The sequence below is a fragment of the Oryzias latipes genome, chromosome 7 (assembly GCF_002234675.1).
Source record: "Oryzias latipes chromosome 7, ASM223467v1".
In the NCBI taxonomy this organism is placed as follows: domain Eukaryota; kingdom Metazoa; phylum Chordata; class Actinopteri; order Beloniformes; family Adrianichthyidae; genus Oryzias; species Oryzias latipes.
Window position 1 is genome coordinate 17,116,533 of NC_019865.2, and position 14,457 is coordinate 17,130,989.

At 41.5% G+C, this 14,457-nt stretch overlaps 1 protein-coding gene across 2 annotated transcripts in view; it reads left to right on the forward strand.

Moving 5' to 3' along the window:
* The window catches only part of plxnd1 (plexin D1), a 63,357-nt gene that overhangs the window by 15,985 nt on the left and 32,915 nt on the right, over nt 1-14,457 (forward strand). For both annotated transcript variants that reach the window (XM_023956690.1, XM_023956691.1), the window contains exons 8-12: nt 4,840-4,939; nt 6,184-6,282; nt 7,661-7,750; nt 8,863-8,971; nt 11,154-11,311. In XM_023956690.1, coding sequence (XP_023812458.1) covers nt 4,840-4,939; nt 6,184-6,282; nt 7,661-7,750; nt 8,863-8,971; nt 11,154-11,311 — 556 coding nt within the window. The remainder of the gene's footprint in view (nt 1-4,839; nt 4,940-6,183; nt 6,283-7,660; nt 7,751-8,862; nt 8,972-11,153; nt 11,312-14,457) is intronic.

Below are 14,457 nucleotides of genomic sequence, written 5' to 3' on the forward strand. Positions count from 1 at the left end.
CAGGGCCACCGTACTTCTACACACATAAGGTGCTTTTGTTGTTTTTTTTTAGAGTCTGTGGTCTTTGGTATCTTAGCTACAGACCTCTGGCTATTCCTAAAAAACGTTCTCAAAACAAACATTCGTAAATGAGACTAAATACAAACAGACTGCACTTGCTGTATTCCTAAAACAATGAGACCTAGCCAAAATATCACCCAGCACACATTACAGAATTTCAAACACCCAGCTCCACGAGTGTCCTCTCTGCTTAGTCTCCTAAACAAATGCTTTCTATTTAGGCTTGGTTGGGTAAACACAGCCAGCGTGTCCTATTGGAGAGCTTATTGTGTGTTTGGCTTGCTCAAGGCTTCTCAGCGCAGGATCAAATGTGGTATTAATATGCTGTAAACGTTAAGCCAAAGGAAATTAGAAATGTAGAGCATATGTGACTGATCATGCCTATGTTTGTCACTGACTTGTATTTCCTGGTCAAAATGGTGGTTTTTCTCCAGTCTGGAGGCAATCCAGCTGCATGCCGAACTGCATCACAGAATCTATTTCATCCTGTGGGTTGATCCCTCGGTTTAACTGATTCAATGAGATGAAAGAGGTTTCTCCCTTTTGTTCACTTTTGAAAGCATTTTCGAGGTGTGAACATAGCAGTTGCAGGTACACGTGCGCATGGCTCTTCCTGCTGGGCGAGGTCCAAGCGTGTGAAATTAGATGGAGGTTTGTCGAAGGTGATAATGAGCAAAGTGCCATCCTCCAAGAAGAGCACCGGGCTGTGAAGTGCAGAACAGCTATACTCTATCTGATCTTAATTACTCCATGCTGGGTTTTTTTTAACACGGTCCTATGATCCACTTTTCCTCAATGACAACTGTGAGTGGAGTGTTTGTTTTGTTCTTGGAGTAAAAAAGCCATCACTCAGCTATATGCCGCTCTCAGAAAAAGGATGTCTGAACACCTGTGGGATTTATCAAAGTTATCTGATTTTTTTTCCTTTATTAACAAGTATTTCCTAACAAATGTTCAATGCAGACACAGATGTGCAACAGAATATTAGGGCCACCATAAAAATAAAAATAAATAAATTTACAAGAATAAATCAATAGATCCATGAGAAAAAGTCATAACTTTACGAGAATAAAGTCATAAAATTATACGAAAAAAAGTCATAATTTTACAAGAACAAACTTGTAAAGTTATGAGTAAAATATTCAACTATTTATTAAAATAAAGCAATAATTTAATAAGTTATAAATTGAGAATTAATTAGATTAAAGCAATATATTTATAAGGCAAATGTCTGCTTAAGGAAAATATAAACAACAAAAAAAAGAACCAGTCTTGTGTTTCAGTATGAGAGATTTAGAGATCATTGTAAGTGACTACCTCACCATTGGTTTCACAAATGTAGGTGATATTTGCACATATAGGACAGGGTTAGGGCTAGGGTCCAAATACATGCAGGCACCGCAGGAATGTGTCTTTTGGCCGCACAGATTACGTGTGGCCAACATGAATTTCCAACAGTTTTTAAACTTGGTCACGTGTAAGTAGGTGCCAATAATCTCCAACTAAGGCAATACTAAGTCTTTTAGTGAGTCAACATATTTTATTATAAGTATAAGGACATTATTAAAAACATTTTGAAGGACACATCACATCACTTCAGATGAAGATTCTTAACCTACAAGGAGTGGATTTCCGCTGAGCAAGCTGTTTATGTTGGCTGTATGGTTGCAAAGGTCTAAATGCATTATGGCACATAGATTCCTATGAATTAAAGCCTTATGGCATCACCATAAATGGGTGCATTGATGGATTTAGTCGTCATGTAATGTAGATTGAGGCTCACATAACCAACTATTTCGGAAAAGTGTGTTTTTTTTTCCTTTGTAGAATTACGACTTTCTTGTTATAATTTTCAGACTGTATTCTTGTAAAATTATTCATTTATTTATCATGTAGATGAGCAAGGACAGTAGAAAAAAGTCAAAAACAGCTATCTGACTGCTCCCAGCAGAAATGGCTTCCACAATCAGGCACACTCCAAATAAAATGTCCAGTTAAAGCAGCTGCCACATTTTTTTTCTTTGTTTAGCTACAGTTAATTATCTTAAAGGAAAGTAAGTAAGCCGGGAGGATTACACTAATCATACACACAAAATTTACTCACACAGGAAGCCACGTCTCCCCTGCTTTGGTGCAGCACTGTCAATCGTGCCCACTTGGAGGAGATGCTCTACATATTAGCAGTAAACCACCTTCAAGTGGAGGTTGCTCCTGTATTCACACCACAACACAGCCATAGTCATAACACAAACCTTGTTTCCCTTTCTGCCCAGAAAACTCATCCAATCAGACCCAGGAAGCAGAGGCAGCAAAGCTTGTAAATCATACTTTAGCCCATGTATGAGGAGTGCACGGTTCTTTACCGTCGCTCTTTACACTGCTCTCAATGCATAAACAGTTGTAAATCAACTGATGCTGACAACATCCACTCTGCACCAGATGAAAAGACTGACAAGATGAATTTCCTCTGCAGATTTTCTGTGAAATTTAGGTTACAGATTAGATTTTTATATTTCACGTAGAAAGATCCTTAATTCAGTTTACAGTAACAATTCTTTTCATTAACTTTGGCTATTGGAACATAAACTCAATTTGGGCTCAAAATGTAAGAATTTTCATCGTTTGCTGCAACTGATTATAAAACATGTAAACATTTTTATTAGTTATGCTGAGTGGAACTGGTGGGAGACTGAGGAAAATGTTTATTTTTTTTCCGAAGTAATTTGTTTTTATGACCAATAATTTTCTAGGAAACACTAAGCTGGAAAAAAAAACCACAGGATTTAGGAAGTTAGCCAAAACAAAGTTAAACATGTCCCACATTTCACCACAAATGGTGAGTACAGGACGTGAATGTTATGTTGAACCCGCTGCCCAAATGACTGGTTTAAAATATCAATTAAGTCATCAATGGGATGTCCAGATTAGATTACATATTATTATTTCCATGGTAAACTTTTAATCTTTGTGTTGTGAAAGCTAATTTCGGGCTGTATGGTGGCGCGGTAGTTAGTGCTTTCATCTTACAGTGAGAAGGCTCTGATTCAAATCCCTTTCTCTGTGGAGATTGCCTGTTCTCTCCGTGCATGTGTGTGTTTTCTCCGGGCACTCTGTCTTCCTCCCGCAGTCCAAAGACATGCTTCAAAGGTAGATTAATTAGTCTAAATTGGCTGTAGGTGTGACTTTGAGTGTGTGTGATTGTATGGCCCTGCAACAGACTGGTGACCTGTCTGGGATGTACCCCTCCTTGGCCCAACAGTGGCCATGTTAGGTTCTGGCAGCCCTATGACCCTGAAAGGGATACAGCATGGACTTGTAAAAATAACTTTAATATGAAAGAAAACATGGCTCCCTGCTCTCCATGGTATATATTTTAATGACGTGTTTTTTGGAGTGAAATCAGTTTGTTAGAAGTTGATGCATGTTATTGTACTCGCTACCTTGCTAGGACATTTTTTTTGTACTTGTCGGGACCCATTGGCTTTTTTTAAATAAGAAAATCCCCGTGTTGATGCATCATGGGTTGGTCACTGAACTAAGTGTTAATGACAGCTAGAGAATTGTACTGCAGCCTCAGCCGTCAACAGAGCCGCCCTCTAATTATTGGTTCTCCCACTGTCTCCAATATGCTCTCCTATTGTTGGGGCTTTTCTGGTTTTAGCTCAAGTGTTTCATCTTTTTTCACTCTCCCTTTTCTCATCTCTCGCCGTCTTTTTGCTCTACTCCCCCCCTCCTTCCAACTCTTTCTGAAAATGATCCCTCCTCCTGAACGCATTTCTCCCTGACAGAGATGTGATTGAGGATGTGTATTTAACCGCTCTGTCCACTGAGAGGCCCTGAGAGTGCAAATCTGCCTGTGTATTTAATGTTAGTGGTCATTTGACTCGGGGTAGGCACTTTCACAGGGTATTTGCTGTCAGTGTTTGGTCAAGCAGAGAGCGTATGCTAACAGTGTGTGTGTGTGTGGAGGGGGCTTAGGTGTTTTACTTTGACAGAAAAGGAGTCAGAAAAAACAGTAAAGTTGCAGCTGATAAGAGGCTTAAGGGGTCTGCTTTTAATCAGAACACACGTTTTAATTACAAGCCTGCATCCTCTCACACCCACCTCACTCCTTCTAATCCAGAGACCCCCTCGGAGTGCTGCAATCATGGGAGGCACTATCATTTCCAGTGTGGGACATCAGTCTCCTCCCGGAGGCAATTCTGTGATGCCCACTCTGCTCACACGCTCACAGCGCTTTCTATTTTGGTACGTTATCTAGAAGACAGACGCATTTTGGTATAAATATCTCTAAATGCTGGCCTGTATCGTCTCCCATCTTCTCCCATTGCTTGAATCGGAAACAAGGACACTCAACAAACAGCAGTTCAACACCACCAGATAGTTTTCTGCATAAATATGGGTGTATGGGTGTAGAACTGAAGGTTGATCTAGCTGAGACAGAAGAGGCAGCATGCATACTCATGCATCATCATTTAGCAGTCAGAGTTTGATCTCAGCAGATTTGGCCCCGTTTGACCTCTGCTGGCTGTGCTGTTACTGTGGAATTAATGTGTCTGCTGCTGTGACTAATCATTACTTTCCTTTATTAAAGCCTGTCAGTGATGTCTGCGATCAGTTCTTTCTCTCTGTTTGTGTGCCACTGAAAATGAGTTGGCGGGCCACACAAGAAATGTTTGCGCGAGACCATGGGACTTTGGGGAAGTCAACTAAGATGGGGCAATATTTGATTATTGGTTCTGGTAGCAAGTAGTCCATGAGTGTGTCCATCTCTTTTAGATGTGGGAGCTGCCTCACCACCCAGTGGAAGTGTTACTGGGACCTGGAGAATCACCTCTGCGTCTCCAGTAAGGATGAGTCAAAACACAACCTCTTGGAGGTGAGTAATTTGCTTTCCAATCTATCAACCAGACAGATTCCAGGAGGACCTCATTATATTGATGTTGTTTTAGACAAAGCCTGAGAGATAATCCAGACTGCTGTCCAAAAACGGTCTGTAATGATCTGAGCTCAGACTTTTGGGCAATTGTAATCGTGGGGCAATCTGCTGTGAGGTTCCGCTGCGAGTGTCTCAACAACAGTACATAAAAATGTTGAAACAGCTATAAAATCTCAGGAGGTTCTACTTAACAGACTCATAATGGGGCAGTGTGCCATTTTAAAGCTCCTCTGACCTTCTCTAAAGTCGTACTCCAACTGGTAAAAGGGTAACAAAGTAAAAAAATAAACAGAATCAGTTTGTGCCCTATTTACACATAAGTTAAGACTGGATTTACGTTTTTTAATGGAGTATGTGCCTGGAATAATAGATTATGTGGATATATTTTCCGCAATTAAAACCCAGCAAGATTAAAAGTTCTCTATAAAACAATCAAATCAAGGGTTTTACACGCAAAGCATGTGAAAAATGACACTGCATTTAGGAGTCCCGCTGCATCAATAAAAACCATACTTTTGACACTTTCATGACGAAATCACGGTCAGCCACTGAATCATTTGTGTTCCTTTTGGACTTTTACTGCAGAGCTAGATCTCATGGCCCCTGTGGCCCTACAGACGCTTCACCCTCAGGGTCTGATTCCCATTAGATGCTTGTTCACAGTCCTGTTCTTGTACTGTTTTTTCAGCTTTTCATTGCCATGCCTGTTTGTTGATTGACTTTAGATCCCATTAGAATTGATTTAACAGCTGCTGCTATAAAACTGTAACTGCATCTTTACAGCAAAAGCAGTAAATTACAGCAACTCTTGTCATTTTAATGTTTAAGACCAAGAAAAGCAAACAAGTGAGGGCATGAAAAGTTTTTAAATTGTTCTAGGTAGTTCGATTAGCTCTTTTTTTTTTAAAGAGGATTTTTACAACACAAGGACATCATGAAGTAAGTACTTCCTGCTCTGCTGAGCCCATCACAGTGCTCAGCTGCTCTGTTTTTCTAATCTCTTAACGTCATTCTATTTGAAGCCATTGTTTTCCCCCCTCAAAGCGGGACTTCACCCTCTCATATCCTCTTTCTTCAGATAAACAGGACAGGTATTCTGGGTTGCGGATGTGTGGAGGGGAGCCATTGTTTTCTTAAACTCCTGCATGTCATTTCCTGCCCCTAAACGCCTCTTCTCATCGCAGAGTGCAGCTTCCTGTCCCAGACTGGATCCTTCAAAGGTTCCTCCATCACCGTCAGGAATGGCCCAAGACTTCACCCTGTCCCTCATCAACATCCAGGAGGTACGACAGATAGCCTGCGGCTACACGGCTGAGGCTGGACTGTTTCCAAAACGCATGTTGTGAAAATGATTTGAATAAAACAGAAGCATATGGTGTGTTTGCTTCTAGCTGAGCTCAAAACAGATGGATTTAGCGTGTGCTGTGATTTGGGTCAGTGAAGAAGTAAAACTTGACTCATGGTGTGCTCTGACATGAGATTTAAAAAAAAGTAGAAAATACCTTAATGCCTATTTTGCTCTCTGCTCATCTAACTGTGCATGTTTTTCCTGTGACCGCCTGGTTGTATCTTTGTCAGCACAGTGTATAAATCACAGTCGGTCTGAAGCAGCAGACATGGCATCCCTCCCTTTTTTTGTGTGCTCATTTTCATTCCTAATTCAGCAAGTCTCACATCAGTTATTGCAACTCCCATTCTCAAACTTAATCCACAGTGTGAGCCAGAGCCTCATCCTGTGCCACTGATAAGGAGGCAACAGTGGTCTCCTGAAAATTCCAGTGCTGAGTAGTTGCCAGGCGTGGTCAGTCACACGCCTAACCCTGGCCGGCTTCTCAAGCCCTTTTCTGGTGTGTTACTATGGTGACAGACAATGAGTCACACACACGCACGCTTCCTCCGGTTAGCCTGGATGTGATCGTCCATTCAACCTAGCCCTTAATGTGAAAGTTTATTCAAGCTGACATCGTTTAAGTGATGTCTTCTTCATGTCCACCTGTCAGTTAGGCAGGAACTGGGATGTCAGTCATGTTTGGCACCTTCGAAACACATCACTGTCATCGAGATTCTTCTGATCTTTATGAAAGTTCAAGAAAATATGAAAGAAAATTGGTGAAAAAGTATAACAAAAGCCTTCAAAAATAAACAAATACTTTTGCCAAATTAATGCACACCCAAAGTGCTTCAAATGAAAAGCCTCTTGGAAAAGCGTGGTCCTGTTTAAGGTGGACTGATTTCATCCACTTTACATTTATATCCTTTACTGCTCTTACTTTTGTTCCTATAGTTTTCACCTCGCACATGTTGGCAGAGAAAAGCACTCATTTTGGGAGGAATAAATTCACACTCATTATTTTGACTCCCAGTTGAATTCCTGAGGTGTGGGAGTCCAGATGTTTATGAATATAAATTTTGAACGTCTTTTCCTGGCAGGCAGAATTATTATGGGTTATATCCCTTTCATGGTGCCATTTCAGAGTTGACAATTGTTACCAGACCTGTTTTGAACGAGCATCTCTTTGCGCATGTTAATTCCGTGAGCTCAAGTTCTCAGTACTGTTGCAGTTATTTTTCTAATTCAGAGAACAGCGTAGTATCACATTTTCCTGGCTGTCATAGTGTAAAAGGCATAAATTGCTTAAAAATAAGTGTTTTGCATAACAGAAGGAGAAGTTGGAGTGTGACTTTGGAACAGAGCGGCGATACGAAGCCACATGGCTGGACAACTCAACCGTCAAGTGCAGCGGGGTGACAGTAAGTGTAGACAATGACTAAGCAGAAGTAACAAGAGTGTCAATTTAGTCTGGGATTCAGTCCTTACTGTTAATATTTACAGCATGCAATATTGTGTGTTGATCCTTATTTGTAAGCCGTCTGAAATTGTATTTTCACGCTATTTATGATTTAAAGACCCACTCCGATCATCTTTTGATCTTTCGTAAAAGTGTTCTGTGTTTTTTTTTCATCCCGTTTTTAGCCAAAATAAAAAAAAACCTGTGTCGTTTTTGGCAGTAGTTCATTAGAAATGTGCCTCTGAGTTGTGGCCGGGACTGTTGGCACGTAGTATGCCCGCCCCCACTTCCCGTCACCCATCTGTTTACGTGCTCTCCTGCTATCTTACAGGCCCACACCTCCCCATTCTAACATTACTGGTGCAACACGGATCTATTTTTCTACAAGTGGATGCATCAGAAGGAGCCGGGAGCTTATGCTCAGTCGATTGTAGCTTCTATGTCACAACTACAAGCTTTCTCAAACTGCATTTTTTTTGTCTCCTCCTGATTAATGACGATTTGAAAAAGGAATACTCATAAATGAACAACCTTGGGAGTATTTCAGGCAGGCAACTCGAGCAGTGCGTTCACCTGGTTACTCCTTCCTGCGGGCGGTTCAGCCTAATTAACTGACCTGTTCAGCGTCCTACTTAGGTTCCAGGTGCGGTCCAATCACTCTTCATCCATTTCCGCCAGCTCTGCGTTCGTCGCCCCGCCCTCCTCCCCGGCTTCCACCTGTGAGCCCCATTAGGGGTAGTTTAATACCCAAAGTTTTCCATGGAGATCTTTGTTTAATGTCTGAACAGAGCGTTATGCCAAACTAAAAGAAATATGGAACTAAATCTTTCTTTACTGCATGAGTTGTCTGACTGAAAAGACTTTTTGAGCTTAAATTTTTCCGCCATCATCAGAAAAATGCCACAAGAACATGTTAAAGACACAAAAACACGATTTTTATCAGAGTGGGTCTTTAACATAGGATTATTATCATTATTATTATTTTTGTTATTATTATTATTATTATTATTAAAGTATTGATGAATTAGCACAGGCTGTTTTACTCATCCCTTGTACTTTTTTTTCTATACCTAGCTGTTCACTAATCAGAGGAGTCAAGTTTTCTTCCTTAATCTGAGGAGAAAAGGTGACTTCAGTGCTCAGACAGGGAACAAATTCATTGACAGCCCTCATCTAATCAAAGGTAAGACATAAAACCCATCATTAAGGCGGTGCACCAAACAGGAAAAGAAAAATATAGCTCTCAGGCATGCTGCAATCTCTTTCTCAGCTCCCCTCGATTTGCATTGTAATTAGCCCACCACCACAACAAGAAAAATAATCTGACACCGTTTGCCCTGAGGATGCGTTTCACCTGAGAACAGATGTTTTTTGATGAGATGGGTGGATGTGGAAAATAAAGCATCACTTGAAGGGATAGACAGTGGTATAGCCACTTTCACATGTGATGAGAGCAGTTTGTGTAATACAATACATAATTTGCCACCAACCAGTAATTTAGCATAATGTTATGGTCTGCTGACGCCTAATTACACACAATAATTACAGAAATAGGCGCTTCGGTGTAAGGTGGTATCGCTGCCTCTTAGAGACGATGCCCAAATCTACTGCGAGGACAGTCTGAGCTCCATGACAACAGGGATGATGAGATGTGGCGTGTGCAGTTGAACTTGGCGTGTGGTTTCGTGGCGCGGCTACAAGCCAAGCCTTTGCTTGTCCCGGTCCCAGATGTGCTGTTCCCAGTCCATGTGTCTTGCAGGTGTACAACAGCCCTGGGCCACTTGCCACACTCTGTTTAACAGCACAACTGGCGTTTCGCAACGTGCGGCGTCATCAAATTTTAAAGTGACACGCACTTTATTATAGACATGCAGACCCACGCATGCTGCAATGTGGACACAATTGCTTACACAGATGCATGTGCAACAACACAAATGGGACATCTCACTGGGAGGTATTTTGGAACATGAGCACAATCATCTGTTTTCTCTGGCTTTGTTCTCATCTTCCTGTCACCTCTTTTGTTTTTTTCCCTACTTTATTTTAGTAGCCATGAATTTGTCATCCTTCAAATGGTTATGCTGGCTATTCAAACCAAGTAGACCACATGGTTCATGCATGAAAAGGAGAATGACTGAAGGACAGAAGAAGCATGCTTGAGTGGTGTTTTGTCATTGCGGAAAGTAAAAGTGCATGCGGACAAATTATATGTAAAATACATCACACGCATAGGTGATGTGCGAGAATAAACTAAATGAGCGTAAGAAGCAGAGTTTGTTCAAAAGTAAAAGTAGATAAGTAGATTTTTCCTTAAAAACGACATTATCAGGTCATATGTCGCTCTTTGGGAAACTTTAAAATCCAGTAAACTTTAGCAACAAGAGCATAAAACTGTAAATGATCTAAAAAGAAGCAAATTGATGCATGCATGATGCATACTGGACGTGATTTTTCTCTATTTATTTCCTTCTCTGTTTATGTTAAGAAGGAAGTTTTCGTTTGGAGGTATTTTTTTGGGATGCATCGATCTCTCTTCAATTTTTTTTCCTGTGATAAATAGAAGCATTATTTTCATATTTTTCTGTTTTATACTTGTTCTTGTGTGGATTTAGTTTTTGATAATTAATCCAAACATTGATTAAGTCATCACCATCAGTAAGCATGTTCATCACTGACCCATTTCCCAGCAGTCAGGGGGTGTGGTCAGAACAAACCATAGACGGGTCAGTGCTCCATACACATCCTTACAGAGACAGACAACCAAAAACACTTTCACTCATTCAGAGAGTACAATATGGAGCCACCAATGAAACAAAAACAAAAAAACATGTTTTTGGACTGCATGAGACTCAAGTGGGTTTTCCCAACCAGGATGACTCTGCTTTCATTTTAACTAAAAATATAATATTTCATTTGAAAACAAAGTGTTCTATTTTCCTCCTCAACTCTGATGCAGTTGGGAACTGCAATTGATATTTTTATTAGTGAGGTGTCGGTTTAAGATCAGTCTGGTTGCATCAGGAAGGGCTTTAAACTTCACAATGAAATAGACTTCACTTTGACAAACCCTGTTAAGGGGAGCAGCCAAGACAAACGTCTTCTAAGGAAGGAATTCCTTTTCTCTGGGGACATTTTGGGGTTTTTATCCTTGCACCACTCATTACATTCACAATAGTTTTCATGCTAATACATTTATTTGATATGCAGTCTTTTTTATAGAAACACGCTTTATTTTAAAATATGTGTATGACATGCATCATTTGTTTTCTATCAGTTCCATACTAGACTAAAAGTATTTAGTTAATCTCAATCTTTAGTTTTTTCAACACCTGCCCACTTCTCTTCTGTCTCCCATCTCCCTCTAGTGGAGGTGTACAACTGTGGAGTGGGAAGCTCGGACTGCTCCCAGTGTTGGGGCCGCGAGGCGCAGGGGCACCTCTGCGGCTGGTGTGAAAACAGCTGCAGGCCGAGGGATGACTGCCAACCAAACGAGGACCAGTGTCCTGCTCCTGAGATTCACAGGGTAAGAGGACTTTGGGCCACAAACACTTACACCTCTCCTCCCACATCCCCACCCCCTTTCCGCACTAATTTTTAAATGTTGAGTCATGGGTGCAGTCTCATGGTGAGACTCCCTCAAGGCCTGTCTGTCCAACGCCATCTGAGATGGTTTGAAGAGTCAGCAGTAACATTAACACTGGCTTCACCGCAGTCCTCGGGGGACACGGCTCAGAGGATCTGCCTTTTCTTGGCCTCTCGCTCTGTGCAAAAACAATATCTGTGCGAACTGTGCGGATTGGGGTTTGAGAGCTATATTTGTAGACTCTTTCATGAAGAAAACCACAAATCTCTAAAAAGAAGCCATGAGAGATTTTCAATTTTGAACCACAACAAGAACAAAGCCACTCTGGTAAAAGGAATTAATGAGTGTTTATCTGACATGGGATCTGTTTGTGGTCATGTCATCTTCATCCCAGTTGAAAGCTTCCGTTCAATAGTTTGTGGATCTCATTTGAATGATCATATTTGCTTTTTCTTGTCACTCTAATAAGACTGTTTTTAGACACAACCTCCAGACCTTTTTTTGCAGCTTATAGCACAGTCAAAGTAGGCGGTCATGGGAAGCACGGCTCACATGAGACCCAGTGGGCCTGAACTTCCTGTAGATAAAACCTGCTCGGCTTGGGAGACTAAGCAAGCAGAACAAAGCAAGTAGACACTCACACAATCTGTGTCGCTCACACACACACACACACACGTAAGCCCACAATCTGTCACACAAACTGGCCATATTGAAGCATTCTCGACTATCCTTCATTCTTTGTAGCTGTCAGCAGACTGTGACTAACGGGATGCTCTGTGAGAGTCTAACTGTGGCGGACTTCTGACGTGACTTAAGTTAGGTGGGCAGAGATGCTGTGTGCGAATGTATTGTTGCATTGCTCTCACACACACCCCTCTGCCGCTTGCAGGAGAGCTGGTTGGCGTCAGAGAAGACTGGGGCTGTGGTTCAGTGGGGTGCATGATGCAATACTTTGGCAGCATGTTTTCCCAGTGAATCCACAGGGGTTAGAGCCAGAGCACTCCAGCTTACTGGAAAAAAAAGAGATCTTCTCTCCCTAAAAATTCACACACACTTCCACTGTAGCAGCTCTTTGTTGCACAGCCCCGGTTAAGGAGTGCTGCTAAAATAATGAGACATGTTTATCTTCAGACTGTCGTGTCACATACAATATATTCCACATGTTAACAGCGCCAAAATATCAATAGTAAAATGGAAGATTTGATTATTCACTGAAATGTTCCACATGTGACCTAATTGTGAAAAATGTTCTCTGTTGACTGCATTGACAAAGACAAAGGAGACATTTATTATCTGAGCAAGTTCTTTGTTCTCATGCGATGTGGAGGTTAGTCCGCCGCTGCACAAGCTAACTCACATCCACATCCAAAACAGGAACTCCTAAAGATGGTTCATCCTGGAAATAAAGACAAAAACAGCAGAGCGACTCGGCTCAGACCTGAACAATTCGGAAGTGAGAATGGGGGGTTTGTTTGACAGAGAATGGGTGGAGAAGGGTGCAGCACAGTGAGGAGTGTTTTCCTGTTTTTGTCCACTCATCCTCCTTGATTAGGAGTTAGGATGCGGAAGAGCTGGACTGACAAAGAGATGAAAGGATCAGAAGAACATCTAAATTGTGGCAATAAATTAGGACAAAGCATATTTATTTCAGCCGTTTAATTGGGCAGATTGAAAAAAAGTACCTCGGTGCACTCTGCATTTGCCACATCTTTGATGTGCACTTCCTGTGTGATTAATCACTTCAACATTTTGTCTGGAGTTTTTTTTGCAGAGACACTCACACCTTGCAATCTCCCTGGAGGGTTGGCAGAGTTTGTGCTGTAAATCAAGACTGGCAGACTTGTAAGAGGTGTAAATGAACAGCATGCAAGCTGCTGTTAATGTCAGTGCCCAATGGCACTACAGAGACACACCAGGTGCCATAAAACACATTGGTATAATAAATAACCGCATTTTTCTGATATTCTTTCATGAATGTGAAAACATGCTTGTTCTTGTTGTTATGTGTTGCTGTAAAGTATACAGTAAGTCCACTGAATGAGGTCTTTTTGTATGTGCACCTAGAGGACAAAAACTTTATTGTAAGCAGTGCAGAAACAGAGTGGTTTCTGTATTTGACTCAATGCTTTTAAACATTATGGAGCCATTATATATTATTTCTTTTTTTAACCACCTTCTCTTTTAAAAGGGAAATGTTGGGCTTATTTATCTGGGCTGCCATTCTCGTGGGTTTCATACCATTTGAATTCCTAGCCAAACCTTGTCCCCTCCACTAGACCAAACAGAAGTAATGTTTTCATTTTCAGCTTGGTTTCTGATAGAGTTGGAGCCAGATTAAAAACGCAGAGGGGTCACTGTGACCTCGACACAGCCTGGAGGTTATTTGAGAAGCACACGTGCTGCTGGTGCTGTTGGGGTACAGTGGCAAGAAGATGGCAGATCTCCTCTGTCTTGACTTCAGAGATGCTATCTTTAAAGTTGTTTTCATAGTAACCGAAAGGGGTGATGGTCTTCCCCCCCTGCGAATGTGAAATTAAAAGACCAAAAGGGAGGGCTGAAATGGCACGTGAGAGTATGCCTCTGAACAACGGCAGAAATAGGACTGAGGAATTTGACGGAGCAGACGCAGGAAAACAGATGAAAGGGAAAAGCGCTGTGCATTAATTCCCCTGTTGAGGCTTTGCTCTCTCCCCACCATCATCAGCATTCACTCTCCTCTCGACACTCGGTTCTCTAAATTGCCTCCCCTCTCATCCACCTTTCTGTTGTGCTCTCCACCTCGCCTCTCCAGGCCTCCCTTTCTCACTCTGTCTGTCTCTTGTGGGACGTGAAGGGGGCTCTTAGCCTGCTCTTTATTTGCATCTGCTATGGAGGATTAAGGGCTGAAGAGTCTCAGACTGGCACAGTTAAAAGTCTTCTTTATGTGTGTCTAAACCCAAACCGGGTGTCTATTAATTAGATCCTTGCGTCTTTGTGCGACACACTTCGTGTCAAAGCCAGAGGTGGCATATCCTAAATCTCATGTTATATTAATTAACATATAATATTTGTAATAATGTAGTTATAAGAAATCTTTTAATGTGCAT